General features: G+C 48.5%; 1 protein-coding gene across 4 annotated transcripts in view; it reads left to right on the forward strand.

Moving 5' to 3' along the window:
* PAPLN (papilin, proteoglycan like sulfated glycoprotein) overlaps nt 1–20,862 on the forward strand; it is a 1,044,076-nt gene that overhangs the window by 841,016 nt on the left and 182,198 nt on the right. For all 4 annotated transcript variants that reach the window (XM_069638639.1, XM_069638640.1, XM_069638642.1 and 1 more), the window contains 2 exons: nt 3,901–4,606; nt 8,703–8,840. In XM_069638639.1, coding sequence (XP_069494740.1) covers nt 3,901–4,606; nt 8,703–8,840 — 844 coding nt within the window. The remainder of the gene's footprint in view (nt 1–3,900; nt 4,607–8,702; nt 8,841–20,862) is intronic.

A 20,862-nucleotide genomic window follows, 5' to 3' on the forward strand; every position in this document is an offset into this window, starting at 1 on the left:
GCTATCTCCGTACCATCCACCGTAGTAATGACGTCCTTTATAGCCTTGGGACAAAGAGTTAGATTCATCCTCAAAACCATTTCCTGATCCACATAATTGCCGATGGCACCGCTGTCGACGTAAGCTTCAATCGCATGTAATCGATCTGGATGATCAGGGCTAATGAGGACCATAGGTATCACGAAATGCGAGGTCACGGAACTGGTTTTAACGCTCGGCAAGAGGACCTCTATTCTTGTCGGGCGAGGTCGTTTCCCTGCTCAGAGTTTGTGACCTTGGTAACTGCAGCTCCTACCGCCTTCTTGGCTGGTTTCACCGGACAGTCTCGAAGAAAGTGCCCTGAGTTTCCGCAATAGAGGCATAATTGCAACTGTTTTCTCCTTTCCCGCTCCTTTTGTGTTAGTGGTCCTTTCAGGCCCCCTATTTGCATGGGTTCCCCGGAGTCTGCTCCTTTGGAAGGAGTTGGTGGTTTGGAAAATACTCGAGCATCAAACTTGGAACGATCGGCCTTCCTGTTCTGCAGTCTGTGATCTATTTGAACGACTAAGTCTATATAATCCGAACAGTCTTGTGGGGGATTTACTACTTGGGCTAAAACGTCTTTGAGCTCTCCACGTAGACCTCTATAAAACAGTGTAATCCTTTTGTCCTCAGGCCATTGAGTTTCCACTATTAGTCTGTTGAAAGATGCAATATAAGCCAAAAGGTCTTGATTACCCTGTCGCAACGAAAGAAGCTCATTGTCCAAGGCCTGCCCCTGTGAATGTCTTGCGAACAGTTTTTCCATACTAAGCTGAAAGGCTTGAAAATCATGGAGAACCGGATCATCTTGATTAACTAGAGGGATCGACCAGTCTGCCGCATTGCCACTAAGGTACGAAAGCACAAAAGCTACTTTAGCTTGATCAGTTGGAAAGGCTGCTGGCCGGCATAAAAAATGCAACCGGCACTGATTGATAAATACTGCAAACCTCTTTGGGTCACCAGAAAATCGTTCGGGCGGAGCCAGAGGTACATTCCCAGGTAGGTTGATCTGCACTGGATTCATAGGGGATGTTGAAGGAAGATTTGCCCCTAATGCGGGTAACGGGGTCTGTCCGGCTTGTGACTGTAGCAATTGTCTAGCAAGATCGTCTGTTCGCTCCTTGGAAATAATTAGTTCCCTTCTTAGAGCATTCGTTTCCTGACGAGCTGCATGCACTTCTGCCCTTAGTTCCCCAAGTAACCGGGCTAGGTGGTCGGTATCCGAGGTTTCCATAGCGCCTGGGCGAGAGTTTTGCGGTAGGCTTTGCGTTCTGTAACGCTCACCTGATTCTCGCAGAGGCGCCGGTCTTGACTGGGCGACTACCGTATCTTCAAAAGTGATGTGCACCACCCGGTTGGCTCTTTGGGCTGGACCTCTGTGCACTGTATGCCTGACTCGAAGAGTAAGATGTCTGCAGATAGAAAATATGGGATTAATGAACTGGGGTTATTGGGGTGTCCCTATCTCTTTCCTTTTCTCCTCTCCTGTAGAACCCCAAAGGTTAACGCTCTCACCTTAGGTAAGTGAACGCCGAGCTCTCCATCTGCCTCGGGGCAGGGTGCTGTAACCAGTTTCTTCACTGAATAGGTAGCGCAGGCCTCTTGACTTCAGAGGACTGCTGTCTGTCGTTTACTTCACGAACGGTGAGTTCCGAATATTTCAAATGTCTTTAAAAGTCTTTTGTAATGCTGTCTCTTATTTTGCAGGGTTCCGGCGATGGCGGTTGACTGGCTGAAGTGAGTTGAGGATGGACCCGTATGCGGAATAGAAGCGCCTGGAAGCGCGTAAGTAAGTGCTTGTTGCTTGCTTCACGATGCGCACTAACTGTCCTTTTATTTTGCAGGTACCAGTTCGGAGCTGCTGAAGGATGCCGGAATGCCCACTGAGTTCGGCGTGGATGGAGTAATGGCACGTGAGTATTGAACGTTACCCAATGTCTTTAAACGCACCTTCTTTTGTCTTACAGATGCGGGATGCAGCGCCGAAGGCCTCCGGAGCGTGCGAAGAGTTGGTAAGCTTTTGTCTTTCAGATGCCGGAATGCAGTGCGATGACCTCCGGAGCGCGTGAAGAGTAGGTAAGCCTTTGTCTTTCAGATGCAGGAATGCTGCGCGAGGCATTGATGACAGCCGATGGACCAGGTAAGAGATGCGCTGTCACTGAAGACCGTAGTGCTAACCTGTTCTTTCTTGTCTTTATAGATGTTGCTGAAGACTGGATTCAGGATGGTAAGCCTTTTTCCTTTAGGCCCAGGATCAGATGCAGAAGACACGATGAGCGTTCTGCTGCAGAGGTTGCAGAATAACGCAAAGCAAGATTCATCCATCGGGTGTGGTTTAAATAGCCTCCTGTAGTGCTTAGGTATCTCCTTCCACAGCCACGCCTAGGTAAGAAAAGAGTTCCTGCTTTCCAGAAGAGTTCCAGTGTTCTGAACCTAGGGAGTGGCTCCTGCCCCACCCAACAGGAAAAGTAGTCCCAAACAGAAGAGGATCAGGGGTTCAACTGGCAGGTAAGTAAGCAGCATGGTCTGCTGCAGGTAAGTCCACCCAAGCATTATGAGCCCGGCGCTTGCAGCGCTGGGACTGGGCATATTTATGAGCCTGGCGCCACTGGCGCCAGGACAGGGTCCAAAAGGTCCCAATTGGGACTGGCTGGCACTCGGAACCTGGGTTATGGGTCTGCTTCCAAGGGAGTTGAGTATGTCCTGGCCTTTTGGAAGCAGAGATCATGACAGTCCAATATCGGGATAACCAGTTGCTGGCATCCATGCATGGGGAAATTAGTAATATATCCATACAAGAACATGGAAAAGTACTTCAAAGACATTGGCTGGACTGAATGCCCGGGGGGAATCCAGCTACGTCAAAATGTGCCTTACTTAAGCGGGTGGACCTTTGGGATTGGATAGAGAATTATGCCCACCTTGAGGGTCTGAAGAGCTATCAATTTGTGACTCTTATTCTCTTTACATTCAAGAAGCCGCAGCAATACCTAAACCTATGTCCCTCAACGAGATTGAAGCATTTCATCCTGCTAACCAGGATTAATCTGGCAATTAGTGGTATAATTAATCAGGTACCTCTCTCTGAGCGATATTGCAGGTTATGTAAAAATATAGAAATCCTCGAGACAGGAAAACATGTACTAATTGGTTGTCCGAGTATGCTAAAGACCTATGATGCGCACTATGGTGTATATGTGCATGATAAAGACACCATAAGGGAAACCATCTTCTGGCTACGATGTATTAACGCAACAAGTATCAAGCCCTTTACTGCAATGTATAATGTATGGCTGGTTATAGAAAGTCTTTTAGGCATATCTATTTCAACATCTAATCGAATAACAATTACAACTGTGGCCTGGCCTGTAGTCTAGGCCTGAAATGCAATCTGAATAAAAGAATGAAATGCTAGTGGCGATGCACCTGCTGAAATATGCTATGGTCACTAGCCCTTTGGTGAAACTATGAATCACACATTGCACTATAGGCTAATAACTTGCGAGTATACTGTAGAATTGTCCTGAGGTTCTATGACCTTTCTCTCTTTTGTTTTCTTTTATATTCATTCTTGCTTTTTATGTAATCATTTTATGTAGTTACTATTAATGAGTTATGTATAATGTAATGAATTATGATTGTAAAATAGATCTATTTCTTTGTTAAATGTGAAAACTTTATTTATAAACTGTAACACATTAAATAAATACATTTCCAAATCACTCCTTTGTATGAAGCTTCCCGTCAAATTGATTTCCTATCTATTGTATGTTCTTTTGCAATCAAAAGAACATTGTTCCTCCTGTATAAATACATATTCTGTGACCTATTTCAATTGCATTCTAAGCCTATCTGTTCTTTCCACTTTTGTCCCAGCCTACCCTGTAACGTGCCTGCTTGTAAGCGCCCATGGACCTTGCGCAGACTGGACCACACGATGGTACTTTGTGCCTGATGTTGGCAAATGCAACCGATTCTGGTACGGTGGCTGCCATGGCAACAAGAACAACTTTGCCACTGAGGAGGAGTGTGCAAGCTTGTGCCAGCGTCCCACTGGTATGAATGTTGAGCACAACTACAACAAGGACCCGGTGAGAGTGGATCTCACATCCCAAAACCAAGGGTCGATACGTAGCGGGAGCCATGCATCCCACCACTCATTGCATACTACTCAGGTCTGGCCAGACTTGCATGAGCCACATCAAGGTGTCGGACTTCACCACGAAAGAGACAACCTGAAAAAGATAATTTATGTGGATGGCAGTTCAGGCGGGAGAGTTGAATCTCATCTCAACACCAGCAGCCAAACTGTACACGAAGGGCATCGAAGAGTCTTGGACCCTAAAAAAGCAGAAACTGGGGATACTGATCAAATCCATTCAGAGGCCATTGTAAACGGGGGTAGACGACAACATGTGTCTGGAGAGGCCGGCACATCTGAACGGTGGAAAATCATCACTGGGCGCCATCGACACCGCGAGGGAAAGCACCACAAGAACCCCTCAGCAGCAGAGACCATCACAGGCACGCAGGATGGACAACACCCAGAAAATCTGTCACCGCATCAGCATTCAATCCCCAGGTAAAGAGTTTGAATTCTAGTCCATAGCTTATGCACAACCCTGTTTCCTAGTTTTATCCCAGGCATGCATTAAACATGATTAGCACATTAAATCAGCCAATCAGAATGTTCAGAGGGCAGTCAATAGCTACTGGTATTAACTTCACTCTCAATATTCTATCTTCAAAAGCAGACAGAGAAACAACAATGCACATTCCAGACAAGATGCCTTTCAACAAGACACTTCCTCTCTAAGAGAACCTTTTATTTTCATTGCAACAAAATATTTAGCACACCATTGAGAAAGCTTACACATGGGATAATGCTTTCACTTTCTTATTTTTTGACGACCCCTAATGCATGCTCATGTTAACCCCACCATTTTAACCAAGTTTGAAATTGAAATGCTCAATGTATGAAGTCAAGCCATTTATGTAAATACTACGAAATATAACCACATTTAATTTACTAACTCAGTTTGTTGATTTACTTTCTCATTATTAAACTCCATTTTGTACTTCTGCACCAAAGCTCCAAAATATGTATTGCTACTACCATTATGTGCTAGTAGCCTTATAGACCCCGAAAGGGGTAATTATCGCTTGGGATAATGGCACCTCCCTTGGTCTATAAAGCTATATCATTGGTGGCTTTCGTAGTCAATATTCACTTTTGCCATTTAAGCTCTTCAACACATTTACAGTGGATATATTACAGGCAAGCAAGAGTAATCGTCTGCTTGTCCTTCAATGAATACCCTCGGCTGGGCGTCGATTATCCCTCGGTGCCCATTATTAGCTATGGGCTGCGTGATATCAAGGAGTCCCTGCCCAGGACAGACAGCACAGGTGCTGCATTTCTTGGCGCATGTCTAACTGCTGTTCCAAATTTAAATCCAAAATCACTCACGCAGGACAGTGTACAGTAGCTGCGCTCCCCATAGGACCAGGTCCTTGCTGTATTTTCGGCACCTAATGGGCAAATGAAACACTTTGGCTCCTCACACAGAGAAGTGCAACATGATCAAGAAATTACTGTTAAAACGGAGAATGGCAGGGGTATTGAAAGCAGTGGTAAGAAATCTGAATTTAAAGCGATTAAAAAAGTCTTCTTTGAATTTAATTATATTGGAAACTGCTTTATGCTGATTTGGCCCTCATTACGAGCATGGCGGTCTGGGAAGTATGGTACCGGTAAGCATGCCGGTACCGTACTTCCCGGACTGCCATACTATGTGCTCTGCTCGCGGGAACCGTTTCACCCGCCAGGTTTTTCCTGGCGGGTGTAACGGCACCTGCGAGCAGAGCACGTCGGAGGCACGGGCACATGCAGAGTTGTGCCGGTGCATCCGACGTCCCCATCCCCATTCAGCCCTACGGGGCAGAATGGGGATCGGGAGGCCCTTGATTCCGGCACCCGAAAATGGGCAAGTACTGGGTCCACCTAACTCGGCATGACATGGTTTTTGCCCATTCATGGGTGCCGGAAAAAATGCAACTCCAGCGGCAGCCGTGCCGTTTTTAACAGTACGGCTACCGCCAGAGTTGTAATGAGGCCCACTACTGTACTGGAGCAGTACCACGCAGGCTTTTTATATACTGCATAAGCAACCCCATTTCAGGGTCTGCCTAAGTCATAATACTTAAAGTAGAGCATCAGGAACATTTAGAAGTTTGGAAGTCAGGCAAGAAATTATATGGTAAGAGTAAGAAACGTTTTTTTAGCAACTGGGTAAGCAACAGTACTTTCAGTATTGGGTAAGCACCTGCATTTTATATCTTTTACAAGTAACCTTATTTTAGACACTAGGTATGAAGTGGTACGGGATATGCTCTCTGAATAGAGACCCTGTCAGGGCTTGACCAGACACAAGCTGATGGAGTCCTCAACAACCATGGTGGGAGCCTCCACTATGCCTAAACCACTAGTGGAAGAGCTTCCTGCAAAGGTGTTCGGGTATTCCCTTTAATGGATTCCATCGACGATTACAGACCAGCATTGCCAACTACTCTTTCAGGCCAGTGAAAGTTACGGCAAAGTGTTAAATCGAGCACCCCTATAATCTTTTAGGGTTTGCACTACACCTATGCATTCCTTTGACCGTCAACGGAAGCCCCTGAGCTGGTCCTAATATAAGGCACCTAAAGTTCTTGCAGTCCTTTCCTGTCGCTGAATATATAACAGCAGCCTTCTGCCCGGAACTCACTGGCCGAGTCCCTTTCCAGTGTTGTTACCTGCACGTGAGATAAAGCACCGCTCCAACACCATATTAAATAGAGCGGGAATCGGGGTGGAGCCATACAAAACAGGAAGTGCTTTGATCATGATGCGTTCCCTTACTCTTGAGTACGCTACTTTGAGTCCAGAGTCTCTGAACGTGCTCTGTACATGCGCACTTCTCTTCTGCACCGTCTCGCTGCCTCCAACCTGGCGAGGGGGCATTTAATCGAAATACAATGTTATCAAGGCCAGGGCTACATCAAGAGTCTTCAGAATGCAGACATCTTGACACGAGTGAGGTCACATTACATAAAGCCTAATGGACAGGAATGGGAAGAAAGAGATTCACCATTTAGACACGAATCAATTTAAAAAAGAAAGCCTCCAAAATGTTAAGGACAAATAGATCTTGAAGTGCCTAGACCAGTGGTATTCAAACTGTGGGGCTGCCTCCTCCCCTCGGGGGGCCCCAAAGGATCTCAAAGGGGACGCAATACTCTTCCAAATGAGTACAGTGACTGCTTATAATAGACAATATACGCATATTTGGTATCTGGGGGGGCTCAGCACCAATATTTTTTCTAAAAGGAGGGGTCTCAGATGCAATATTTCTACTGAAGGGGGGCTCAGCATAAAAAGGTTTGACTACCACTGGCCTAGACCAAATGGAAGGTGATGTGAGTTGGAGTCCACAAAGTGGCTGTCCATGCACCAAACATACCCCCAAGGCAGGCATGCACAACAGGCCAAGCCACAGATGGCCAATGCCACACAGTTCTAATATCACCCTCCTGGAAAGAAACCCATGCCATGCTGGGCACAAAGGGCAAACAGCAGGCCAACGCGGAGGGTCTTCGGGCATAGGTGTTCATCTGAAAAAAAATGTTTTTCCTCAAAGTAAAAACAATCCAATATGCCAATAGCAATCAGGCCCTTTCAATGTGCCCACTTTGCAGAGCAAGGTGCTCTTCAATAAAGGTCAATATATGGGAGACCGCTACCTTTTCCAGGAATGTTCACGTACCTGTGGCCTTTTCTGTGGCATGGCAATTACCTTTGGCTACAATGGACCACATTATAAGGTTGCCTGTAAACCGCCGGTGCAGCCGGTGGGTTGCCACCGACCTCGTAACACCATTTCCATCGCCTGACATCCCAGTGCCACTGGGACATTATGACCGGGTGGCAGACCAGGATGTTGGGCCATGGAAACAGTAAGTCCCCATTCCTCTGGAGTCCCATAGGACTCCAGGGCAATGGGGAAACGGAAGCACTATCACCGCTGCCAATGGTGCCGGTGCTTCTGTGAAAACCAAGCCTGCATGGGCCGGTTCTCCAGGCAGGTCAGACCTGCCGGGAGATTCGGCTCCTGCAGGCAATTTCGTAGTCTGGCGGACCGGAAAGGTTGCCAGTATGTTGTGACTGGCAGCCTTATTTCCAGACCGCCAGACTTGGAATGAGGCCCAATATCTTTTTCTTTAAGACTAAGGTGAGGGCAGGGCTCTTCAGTGAGCTAGGAAAATTATCTATAGCTAGAGAAATACTCAACACATTCCTTATCGAGGGAGGCAGATGCAGCCTCCACTCAAGCATTTCCGGGGTACAACGATGAATTGAGACCAGTGATAGTCTACATTGCACTGAGCCATTTGAGGTACTATACCGTTCTTGAACTTCTGCCCAAATACTTTTTATTAGCACCCACGGTGGGGGATGAGGGGAGCCAACCAATCAGGTTTCTTGGATCGCAGGCTAAATCCCACACACTCCCATGCACACCTAAATATTGAAGCATACTTTTGAGGTTTGATTAGTGTTTCTTTTTCGCACTCTCACCTGTTGGAGTCAGGGTTTCTGAATAATGCTTAAACTCCTCTTCCTGTTTGCCCCTCTTCAGGCCTGCAGTTGGCAGCACAGAGTCCTCTATGCTCGAAGTGGACAGAGGACAGAGCATTAGTCTACTCTGCAAAGTTGCCATATTCCCAGCCGTTAATACTGAGTGGAAGAAGGATGGGCAGCTAGTATCGTCGACCAGGTAAATCCCAGGTGTAATGTTTGTGCACAAACAGGGGGTCTCTTTGACTCCATTTTGGGGACTGCTTTAAAACCTACCGAATTATGGCTCGAGCTAAATTGTTTTTGCCACTGCTTTATTACTATTTGTAGATTTTGCAAAATCAGTTTTTTCCATCTCCACATGCCAGGAGTCAGGAAAAATGTGCAAAATTCTAATGGGGCTATTTAAAAAAATAATGGTAATTGCATTGGAGTGGACAACATTCTTTAAAATTATTGTGAAAAGGCACCCTGCATGCAAATTGTAACTTTTCCACCACACAGTGGAAAGCTAAAGTGTAAAACGTCAGCATAATCACCTTTACACCTTTCCCATTACATTTTTGGTAAGGTGTAAACGCCTCCCACAATTAGTGATATTGGGAGCCATTTACAGTTGATTTCTATGGGTGTAAAAGGCAGGTAGACTCAATAGAAATCTATTGGTTTAATACCAGCATGAAAATGCCATGTAGATGTTGTTTTGAGGTGGAGCAGGGAAGAATGACTAACATGGTTTATCTATTCAGTGCATGCACTCTGCCTCAAATCAAAATGAAAATCCCCCAGATCGTTAAAGAAGGTGTTGAGACAAGCATAACACATGTACACCTGTCTGAACACCTCCTCTTGGATCAACTTGCATAGTTTACTCATAGTTTATGGGCTTATTTCCTGCTCCAGGCCATTTTTAAGTATTTGTGAGGCAGAGTGGGTAATGGGATCGAAATGTAAGACCCTGCCACCCGCGCCCTCTACTTTAGCATCTAGTTTTGATGCTGGCAGGTAACGGAAGGTTTGGACGCGAAAGAATTGGTCGAATCCCATTTCATCAAAAACATTTCAATTATGTTTGCCCCAAATATGTGTGGTGGGTGCATTTAGGTGAATAACTAATGTGGGGATACCATGGTCCGGCTGTGGGGGGGCCTTCCCCCACATATATGTGCATGCAAGTAAAAAAACGGAATAATCGTTTGACCCAAAAGATCCAACCAGATCACATAAGACCATTCTGGCGATATGCTCTGGATTCTTTTGGAATCCTCAAGCTTTATGCACCTGCTTAAAGTGGTGGATTGCATAGGAATCAATGCAAACACCTCCCGCCATACACTTATATGGAGGAATGTATTTTTGACTCATTTTGGAAATGGATATAAAACAAAAGAACAAAAACCCATGCCTTCCAAGATTTCCGAGTTATCAATACACTCTTTTCTGTCATGTGCGGTTCCATCTATATGGGAATGTATTTTGCTGCCTTTTTACTGCCAGGGTGCTTTTGGTAATCTGGTCTGTACATAGTAAATTGTTTGTATAGTTTTTAAACAGTTTCACAGCATTACTCCCACCAGGAAGGAGAAAAACACATGCTCTGGCTGTTGGTTTGCTCCCTCCCATTTGTATGCGTGATTATAACAGGGGACCAGAGGGAGACAATTGCCTATTACAGCAGTGAGGATTATGTGACTGAGGCATGTAAGGTAAACCCATACCTAATAAGACCTATGTTATATCAATAACTGAGTAGCACCAACTTCAGGAATGGCAGAAGTTGACTCAAAGGAAATGTTTCAAACCTATATTTCCTAACTAACTTTAGCAATAAATTATAATAATGTCATGTTTCTACACAGTATTTCATGACTGATTTCTCCCACTTATAAGCAGTTTGACTATAGGTGTTATTACTCCGTTTGAGAGTACTCGTTTTTATCGGCCTCGGAAGGGTCAAGGGATGAGTCGCAGGAGTCGAACCTGCGATTGTGGGCTGCACACAGATCTCAAAGGCGTGCACTTAATTCGCTGAGCAAACTTTCAAGTTTTTGTGTGTAGCATATATGTTGTCCGTTTTAATATTAAGATTCCTGAGGTCATTGGGCCAGACACACAAAACCATGTCAAGGAGCAAATAAGGCGATGCCTGGAGCATTTTTAAGATGCACAGGACCAAATCTCTGAGATTCTCCTCCAACTATCTCCTTATGTTCTCCAGCGCAAACCTGTGTGATTGCTGTGGAGGACTGCTGGTCTAAACCCAAGCTGCTTCTGGCAACTCCTAATTTACTACAGAGCTATTCCAGAGCTCTCAACTACAAATAAAAATAGTTTGGAGGCCAGGCCAGCCACTGGCACAGGATGGACATGCAGAAATTAAAGATACTTTCTACCAAACTCTTACTGCTGGAAGGCCAGCAGGGCTTGGCCAGAAGCAGTCACATACCAGAGAAGATCCTGTTGGAGAATCCTTCAATTTTCTTGTAAGTCACTGCGCTTCTGGTCACAGCAAAGTGTTCTTATTTTGGGGCCGTAGAGGACAGAGACAAGGGTCCTTCTTTTTGCTGGTATGTCATTGGCGCTCCTTGACCTTTTGTAATCAAAATGGGGTTCCCTTGGGCAAAGGTGGCCTTTTTTCACTTTGCCTGCTTTTCACAAAGCTTAGTGTATGCAAATGTTTGGAGGATGTGGCCCCTTTTGTTTTAATCTATAAAACGGAGAATGAAAGTTCTCCAGCATGGGGTCTGGCATGGATTCACATGCTCATGAATATTCCCCGTCGTCAGGCCGGCAATCCTCGGTATAGAAAAAAATCAGTATCAGTTTTGTTTCTGATCTGTCTTTCTTAGTAGTAACCAATCACTGGTCTCTGGGTCATACTGCCCCCAGCCAATGACTGCCCTCTCCCTAAGCCCCGCCTCCGGCAGCCATCCTCAGATTTTTACCGCACGTTCAAGTGTTGGGAGTCCTCGTGCTGTAGCTCTCGAGCTTTTGCTGCGTTTTTGCGCTTTTTCAGGAGATTTTTCTCATTTTTCGGTTAAATAGAGTCTCAAGCTCCACCGTTTCTATATCCGAACAACAGGGATCCGTTTCAGAGTTTTCTAAGCCCCTCAAGGGTGAAGATTTCGTCGAGTTACGCTTTTGGAGGATTCCAGAAGTTCCGAGGCCTACCCCAGACATGGCCCAGGAGAAAGGAAGCTCGACGCCCGGGAAGCTGTTCAGGACCTGCCCTGGATGCCAGCTTCAGAATGTTTTCAAGGAGGACGAGCATTCGTTATGCCTCTACTGTCTCCATGAGGACAAGACGGACAAGGAGAAGGACTGTGCGTTTTGTGGGAACATGTCGGAGCGGACCATGAAGGATCGCCACCTCCGTCTCGCCAACTGGCTGTAAGGGAAGAGCCCGTCAGGCGAGAAGAAGAAAAAGAAGTCCGAGCGGTCTTCTAAGTCCTGTGAGGGTGCCCCGGCGACGGGGGCCCAACAAAAGGCTAAGCACCAGGAGTCCGCGGGCACCGGGAGCGCCGAACGGTCGGGCTCCTTGGCTGCCAGGCAGGGCGCATCCTCCCTGGTGCCATCAACCACGAGCCAACGCTCTGGCTCGGGTAAGAGGAAGTCCGAGAACCCGGCGAAGCTTCTGGAGAGGCCCCGGTCAATCTCGAAGATTCCGGCAGAGGGGGAGCGAGGCTCGGACCCTCCCCCCAAGGTGAAGGCCCCAGGCGTCCAGAAGGTGATGATGGCCTTAATTCACCCTGCCAAGACCTCGATTGAGGATGTCGCCGCGACCCTGGCTCAGCCTGTGGAGGCTACACCAGTGGAGGCGCCCTCAGGACCCAGAGTCTCCCTGCCACCGCAGAGGGAGTCGTCTTTCAGGCCCATTGAGAAGACCCCCACGATGTCCTCATTGGAAAAGGTGGGGGAGGGGCTGGTGGCCATCGTGGATACGGACACGACCTCTGAAGAAGAGCTCATCGAAGTCGTGGAAGAGGCCCAGCCCATCGGGAGGGATCCCGACGAGGGCGACGGCGAGAGCGACGGTGTCGCCGACAAGGCTCCTCAAGAGCCCTCGTGCCCGGCGCCGCAGGACACCTCAGCGGCCATTTTGCCAGCGATTCAGTCCTTATGCTCGGAGATAAGGACAAGGTTGCCCCTTCCCCCGACGGAGGTACCTGAGCCAGACCCGACGGGGGAACCGAAGCCAGGACCTTCAGAGAGTCCACCGCATAAGAGGAGGAGGACGCATCCTACGCCACCTCTCCCACCTCTGCGGCCTGTTCTGCCTTCCCCCCGGTCTACTACCCACGGGGATGATACAGGCACGGACACGGCTACGACAGGTACAGATGACGACGGTGACAACGAAGGGACGTGTCCCCCGTCGCCCCCTGTTCGGGCGTCCCCGCCCGACGAAATTGGATCCTTTCATGCCATGATTTCCAGGGCATCCAAGCTTTTCCAACTCTGCCCAGAAGAAAAGAAGAAAGAAGGGTTCCTTTACCAACGGCGCGAGGCTAAAAGGAAGACGGTCCTCGCCGTACCGCTTCTTGATGACATCTGGGATGAGGGGCTCGCCCTCCTCAAGAACCCTGCCACGGCGCCGGCAAAAAGGGACCGGTACGAGAAGAAGTACTGGGTCCCCGACACTGCCCCCTTGTGCCTTCGGGCACAACCTACCCCGGATTCGGTCGTCTCGGCGGCAGCAAGGAAGAAAGCTGGGGGGGGGGCATCGGCCTCGACATCAACTTCCCCGCCGGACGGCGAGGGCAGGAAGTTGGACACGATGGGACTACGGATCATCTCATCCGCAGCGACGACTATCAAGGCAGCCAACGCCCTGGCTATCGTAGCCCGCTACGACAGGGAGTTGTGGTTCAAAATCGCCCCTCTGTTAGACTTCCTTCCGGACGCCAAAAGGGCTGAGGCCTTTGATATCCTACAGGAGGGGGAGATTGCTTCGGACCACACCATCACGGTGGCAACGGACATCGCCGACACCGGTTTCCGTCAGTTGGGCAACGGCGTTTGCTTGAGACGACGAGGATGGCTCAAGGCCACGGATTTCCGCCAGGACGTACAAACCAAGGTTTTGGACATGCCCTTCGACGGGAACAACCTGTTTGGGAAGGCGGTTGATGAGTCCCTTCAGGCCATCAAGACAGACACAGAGACTGCCCGGGCACTGGGAGTGCTCCAACAACGACGGCCGTCCTTTCGGAGCTCCGGAGGCAGACAAGGTGCCTCCAAGGGATCCGGCGGTGGCTCCTCCACTTACCGCCAAGCGGCAAGATCTTCGTCCCAGGAAGCCTACAGGGGACGCGGCAAGTCAGGTGGTGCCCGTCGTCGTCGTCGACAAGAAGGTCAAGGAGGCAAGGCGGCCTCCAAACAAGATTGAACCGACCATGGGGTCGGGCCCCTGCCGAAGCACCCCGGTGGGAGGCAGGCTGGCGAGGTTCGTCAGCGTGTGGAAGTCCATCTCCACCGACCGTTGGGTGCTGGACGCCCTGGCCCAAGGGCACGCCCTTGAGTTTCAGAAGAAGTGCCCTCGCGTTCCACCCGTGGCCAGGAAGGAAAATCACATCCCTCAACTACTGTTGGAAGTAAGGGCGATGCTCAAGAAGGGTGCCATCGAGCTCGTCCCAAAGAGGTTTCGGGGCTCCGGAGTTTACTCAAGGTACTTCCTCGTAAAAAAGAAGACAGGAGGATGGCGCCCCATCCTGGACCTACGACGACTGAACAAGTACATCAAGGCACAGAAGTTCCGTATGGTCACCCTCCAGCATGTGCTGGGACAGCTGGAGGAGGGCGATTTCCTGTCGTCGTTGGACTTGGAGGATGCGTACTTCCACATCCACATTCTAAAACGACACCGAAAGTTCCTCAGTTTCGTGGTCCAAGGGCGTCACTACCAGTTCAAGGCCCTCCCGTTCGGATTGAAGTCGGCACCCAGGGTGTTCACCAAGTGCCTCGCACCGGTGGCGGCGCGGCTGCGCCTACAGGGGATCCACGTCTACCCCTACCTGGACGACTGGCTCATCCGGGAAAGGACAAGGGAGCTAGCCGTGGAGCACACTGGGAAGACCGTCCAGCTGTTCAAAGACCTGGGATTATCCATCAACTTTCCAAAATCCCACCTGGTTCTGTCGCAAGTCGCCCTGTTTCTGGGAGCCAAGCTCGACCCAGTGGCGCAGCTGGCCTCGCCGTTGGAGGAAAGGACCAGGACCATTCTGGGCAAGGTGCAGCGTCTGCTGGCCACGGACATGGCCAGGGTAAGATCCATCAAGTCCCTCCTAGGGGTGATGTCCTCCTGCATTTATCCGGTGTGCTTTTGCAGGCTTCGGATGAGACCCTTATAGGAGTTCCTCGACACCCGCTGGATCCAGTCGACGGGCAGCTTCGAGGACAGGATCCCTCTCAACGAGACGTTCCGTCAGGCGATCCGGTGGTGGAGTACCCGCTCCCATCTGTCGGCAGGCACAGACTTTCAGACGTGTAGTAACAAACAGGGTATGTTGTTGGGATAAAGCAACAAAAGGAGAGCACGGACAAGCCGTTGGATTCCTTTGAACCGTTAAATATAGATCAAGGATGGTAGCACAAAAGCAACGGTTTTGTAGGAAAGAATATTTTTAATGCTTGAAAAAATCAAGAGAGGGTAGGTCACTTCTAGTTCAAAAGGGCATGGTATTACAGGAAAAGTAGCAACTCCAAAGGGGATAAGAGCTTCACTGTTCAGAACTGGGGATTAGATTCTGGAACTGTGAGATGATGGTCCGATGTAGATCGGGGTAGTTGTCCATTTTCTGTGTTCTGTGTGGTTTCTTTAATGGTTCCCGTGGGTAACAGAAAAACAGAGGTGTTGACCGTTTGGAGATGCACAAGGGTTAAAACACAGGGGAGACTTCTTTAGCCGAGGGGCCAAGAGATGGGAGAGAGCTCTTCTAAAAATGCACCCTCATAGCATCTGGGGGTGTACTGGAAAGGTTGTTCGTGCAATATCTGGTTCATTCCTATTGAGATATTTGCTGTAGGTCATGAGAGCCCTCATGACCTGTAGGGTCGACCGGTTTCAATGGCTACTAGTGATTTGAACCATCTTCTTCAGGACCGTTGTTCAACATAAGGAATCAATCAAGGTTTCAGGGATGTGAAACCAGGGCAATAGCTGTATTGAAAGGATACAAAAGGGGAAGGGGGGGGAAAACAGAAAGGAGAGCATGAAGATAGGGGAGGAGGAAGAGAAAATTGGGGTCATTCTATCATTGAAAAGTGCTTAATAGACACCTTGCCCAAATGAGTAGAGCCAATATTAATTGGAAGTGCAGGGTAACAGGATAAATTGGAGTGCCTGGTCACCGGTGTAAATAACAGAGTCTCAACATGGCGAACAGGTGGGAAAGGGCAAGGGAAGGGGGTGGGGGGAAACATGGGCGTGACAATAGCGGAATGCTGAGTATGACAGGGGTACCTGTAATGCAGGCTGGGCTGGTGCTGTAAGATCTGTCACACTGGAAGACTAGGAGGTGGGTGACAGCAGCAAGGGTAAGTGAAAAAGCTGGAATCAAGCCGGCTAAACTGGAGTGCAGGGGCAGCAAGGAAAGTACCTGGTGCACGTCTGCCTGTGGGCGTCTGCTCGTGGCGCTGCTGCTGCTCAGAATGAGCTCGATGTAGGGACGAGGCCTACCGCCTCTAGAAAAGAGGAAAAGCGCTCCACACTCGCGTCACGTGACGTGCGCTGACGTCGTGACCGCGTAGCGTGGAGCGGTGTAGGTACGCGCGGGGGTGGTGAGCTCTATCGCCCGTAAAAAATGCCGCAGAGCGCGTGGGCACGGTGCTGTACAGGAGGAAGGGAGCCCGGGAGGCTGGGTGAAGGGGAGGAACGCGTGCAGGTGAGAGGGAACGGGGGGGGGAGGGGGGGGGAGGGGAGAGAACCGGCTATGGAAGGGTAGCCGCCTCAGAGCGGCCGCAAATTGCAAAGTCAGGGTAGGAGGAAAGCCATGCGGGGAGGATCCTCAGAAGTGTGGATCGGGAGAAGGAGGGATCGAAAGGAGCCAGGGAGGGCACACAGGCGGTCCCTCAGATCCAGGGCAAAATCTGCTGGGCAAGGCCAGTACTAACCGGCAATCTATGGTAGCACTGCTAGGTCATGCCACTGAATGTTCTCATTAAGCCCTTTAGAGCATGTGTTAAGTTTGAAAATCCACTGCTGTTCTCTTCTAAAGAGTATGTTGTTGTAATTACCCCCTCTTGCAGGGGGTGTGACCCTTTCTATGATGGTCCATTTGAATGAGTCTGCTGTGTGTCCTTCGGCTGCAAAATGTTGGACTAGGGGGGCAGTCAGTTTGTTGGTACGTATACATGACCTATGTTCCACCATGCGAATCCGAACTGCCCTGGTAGTCATACCAATGTATCTAAGGGCGCAGGGGCATGTGATCATATAGATCACTCCTTTCGAATTGCAGTTTGTCAGTGTCATTTGCCTCCAAGGTGTATGCCAACCTATGTCTATCTCTGTTGTGCGAGATGTCTGCGGGCACATGGAGCAATTACCGCAAGGTGCGTGTCCTCTGGCTGGTGCTGTATCCCAAAGGGAACGTTGGCTGGGTCCCGTGGGTAAAGTAGTATGTACTAGTGTTTTCACTACCTTATCCCGCAGGTTAGTCCGTCTTTTGAGGGCGAAACGGGGTATGGAGATAGTGGTATCTCCTGTGTTCAGGATAGGCCATAGCTTCTTGACTTCTTGTTTGATCTTGTTGAGGAGAGGCGAATAACTAAACACTGCTGTGATTCCTGTGGTGTTAGATGGTTTCGAGTGTTGTTGGAGGGTTACAGATCTCGGGATGTTTCTGGCTCTTTTGTAGGTGTCTCTGATGATTCTTTTTGGGTATCCTCTCGCTGCCAATTGTTCCCTTAGGAGGCTAGACTGTGTGGTATATGTGGGGGTCTGGGTGCACAGCCTGCGATATCTTAGTAATTGTCCGAAAGGCAGGTTGTCTCTGAGTGCTCTAGGGTGGTAACTGGAGTAGCATAACAGAGAGTTTCTATCAGTAGATTTCTTGTACACGCTTGAGATTAGTCCCCCATTATTGGCTGAGATTGCGAGATCCAAAAAATGTATGGATTGCTTGTCTTTTTCCAATGTGAACTGAAGATGTGGGTTAAGAGAGTTAAGCCAAGCATGGAAAGACACAAGGTCCAATTCTGTCCCTTTGAAAATTATGAAAATGTCGTCTATATATCTCCGCCAAATGCTCAGATTGACGACAAAGGGATTGGTGGCTGAGTAGATATGATCTTGTTCAAAGAGGTTGACGTATAAGTTAGCTAGGCTGGGGGCAAAAGTAGCTCCCATTGCAGTGCCGGATGTCTGTTGGTAAAAGGTGTTTTGAAACAGAAAGTAGTTATTGGTTAATGCAATCTCTGCCAATTGGTGGATGAAGGTTGGCGGCACACCATGTAACTCGATGCCAGAATGTAGTAACCTGCTTAGCATATTCAAAGTCTCTTTTTGAGGGATCCGAGTGTACAGAGACTCGATGTCAATCGTGACTAGCCACTCTTGTTGTGGATCATACTGCAAGGAGTCAATTAAGTTTAGCATCTGGGTGGAGTCTTTTATGTAGCTTGTCATCTTCGGGATCTGGTCCCTTATGAAAAAGTCAACAAATTGTGATAGTGGTTCGAGAATAGAGCCAATGCCTGACACAATGGGGCGTCCGGGTGGTGGCACAATGCCCTTGTGGATTTTGGGTAAAGCATACATAGCCGGAATGCGGGGGTGGGGTGGAGTTAGGAAAGCAGCTTCGCGGTTGCTGATGTAGCCTTCGACCTCTGCTTCATAGATGATGGGAGCTATTATTGCCTGGAGGGAAGGTGTGGGGTCCATGCGGAGTTTCTTGTAACTGATGTTATCACTCAAGAGAATGTTAACCATGTTAACATAGTTGGTGGTGTCCATGATGACAATGGCTCCCCCTTTGTCAGCCGGCTTGATGGTGATATCTGGATTGCCAGCTAGATCAGAGAGGGCTGTCAATTGAGGTTTGGTACAGTTGTTGTTGATAAATGGAATGGTCTTCTCTAATTCTGCTATTTTCTTAAGGAGTGCTTGTTCGAAAGTGATTGATTCTGGGGTGTTGGTGCAGTATGGTGGGAAGAATTGAGAAGGTGGGCGTAGGCCCGTAGCATCGGTATCTGCAATAGTCTCGTTATTGAAGTACTGTTTGAGTCTTATTTTCCGCATCAATTGTGTACATTCAACACGCGTTTGAAAAGGGTCATACCGTGCTGTAGGGATGAAGGAAAGACCCTTCTGTAGAATTTCTTGTTCTGCTCTGGTCAGTACATGCGTGGACTGGTTAACAATCAATGAGGGAGCAGAGCTGGTATGTTGCCTTGTCCTCTGCTGCGGGTGATTATCGTGGGCGGCGGGTGGTTCTGCCATCGTTCCCGGTGCTGGCCTCCTCCTCGTGGGCCTAAAAAAGGAACCGCAGGAGGGGTTCCTTGATTATGACCACCGAATTGTACACGCCTCTTGTCCCAGTGCTGCTTGCCCGAGCTATTGCTAGAATTGCTGCTCGAGCTGCTGTAAGACCGGTTAGCGTTACTTCGTTGGAGGGTCTGGAAACGTAGTTGTGCAGCGTCTCGTCTGGATTGTTTGGCCTCTTCCGAAAAATATTCTTCCCCTACGTAAGGGTACACTTTCACATGTGTGAACGCTGTGAGGTCTTTTTTCAGTTTTGTGTTCTTTCGGCTAAGGTTGGTGTCCTTGAAGTCTTTCAGTGTGGTATCCAGTAGACTTAATTTGGCTGTATAGGTGTCTATGGCTATTCTGGTTTTCAAAAGGGCACTTTTCTCGTTCAATTCGCGTACTAGTTTGTCTGTGATTGTTTTAGCGGTGTTGATGATGAGTACCAGCCAGTCACGTGTACATTTATTAGCAATAAAGGACCAGTCTTTTCTAAACTGTAAATTATCCAAAAAAATCCGAGGTTCGATGCGGATGATGAGACCATTTGGGGCTGCATGTGCCCTTAGATATTCGGTCATCAGTGCTCCATGCAGTTCCGTGCGGATGATTTTCTTTCTCAAGGCTTCGATCTCATTCCATTCATCGTTGTTGCTAATGTTCTGTGGGGTAAGGTCAATACCTAATAATGAGGGGTTAGCAAGGATCCCATCGACCAGTTCTTCCGCAAAGGCCAGAAAATGTCCATCAGCCATTGGGCTGGGAGAAGAACAGAGAGGTGAAGGGAAAAGGGGGGAGGGGGGAAGGGGGGCCTGACGGGACCACTGAGACACACCGTAGTGTTGAGTAACAGCTAGAAAGAGGAAGGATGACCTTTTGAGTTAATCAAACCCAGCAACTTGGACAGTTGCGCGAAGAAGTGTAGTAAAAACAGGGTATGTTGTTGGGATAAAGCAACAAAAGGAGAGCACGGACAAGCCGTTGGATTCCTTTGAACCGTTAAATATAGATCAAGGATGGTAGCACAAAAGCAACGGTTTTGTAGGAAAGAATATTTTTAATGCTTGAAAAAATCAAGAGAGGGTAGGTCACTTCTAGTTCAAAAGGGCATGGTATTACAGGAAAAGTAGCAACTCCAAAGGGGATAAGAGCTTCACTGTTCAGAACTGGGGATTAGATTCTGGAACTGTGAGATGATGGTCCGATGTAGATCGGGGTAGTTGTCCATTTTCTGTGTTCTGTGTGGTTTCTTTAATGGTTCCCGTGGGTAACAGAAAAACAGAGGTGTTGACCGTTTGGAGATGCACAAGGGTTAAAACACAGGGGAGACTTCTTTAGCCGAGGGGCCAAGAGATGGGAGAGAGCTCTTCTAAAAATGCACCCTCATAGCATCTGGGGGTGTACTGGAAAGGTTGTTCGTGCAATATCTGGTTCATTCCTATTGAGATATTTGCTGTAGGTCATGAGAGCCCTCATGACCTGTAGGGTCGACCGGTTTCAATGGCTACTAGTGATTTGAACCATCTTCTTCAGGACCGTTGTTCAACATAAGGAATCAATCAAGGTTTCAGGGATGTGAAACCAGGGCAATAGCTGTATTGAAAGGATACAAAAGGGGAAGGGGGGGAAACAGAAAGGAGAGCATGAAGATAGGGGAGGAGGAAGAGAAAATTGGGGTCATTCTATCATTGAAAAGTGCTTAATGGACACCTTGCCCAAATGAGTAGAGCCAATATTAATTGGAAGTGCAGGGTAA

This window comes from Ambystoma mexicanum, chromosome 14 (assembly GCF_040938575.1).
Source record: "Ambystoma mexicanum isolate Mex_15411 chromosome 14, UKY_AmexF1_1, whole genome shotgun sequence".
NCBI lineage: Eukaryota > Metazoa > Chordata > Amphibia > Caudata > Ambystomatidae > Ambystoma > Ambystoma mexicanum.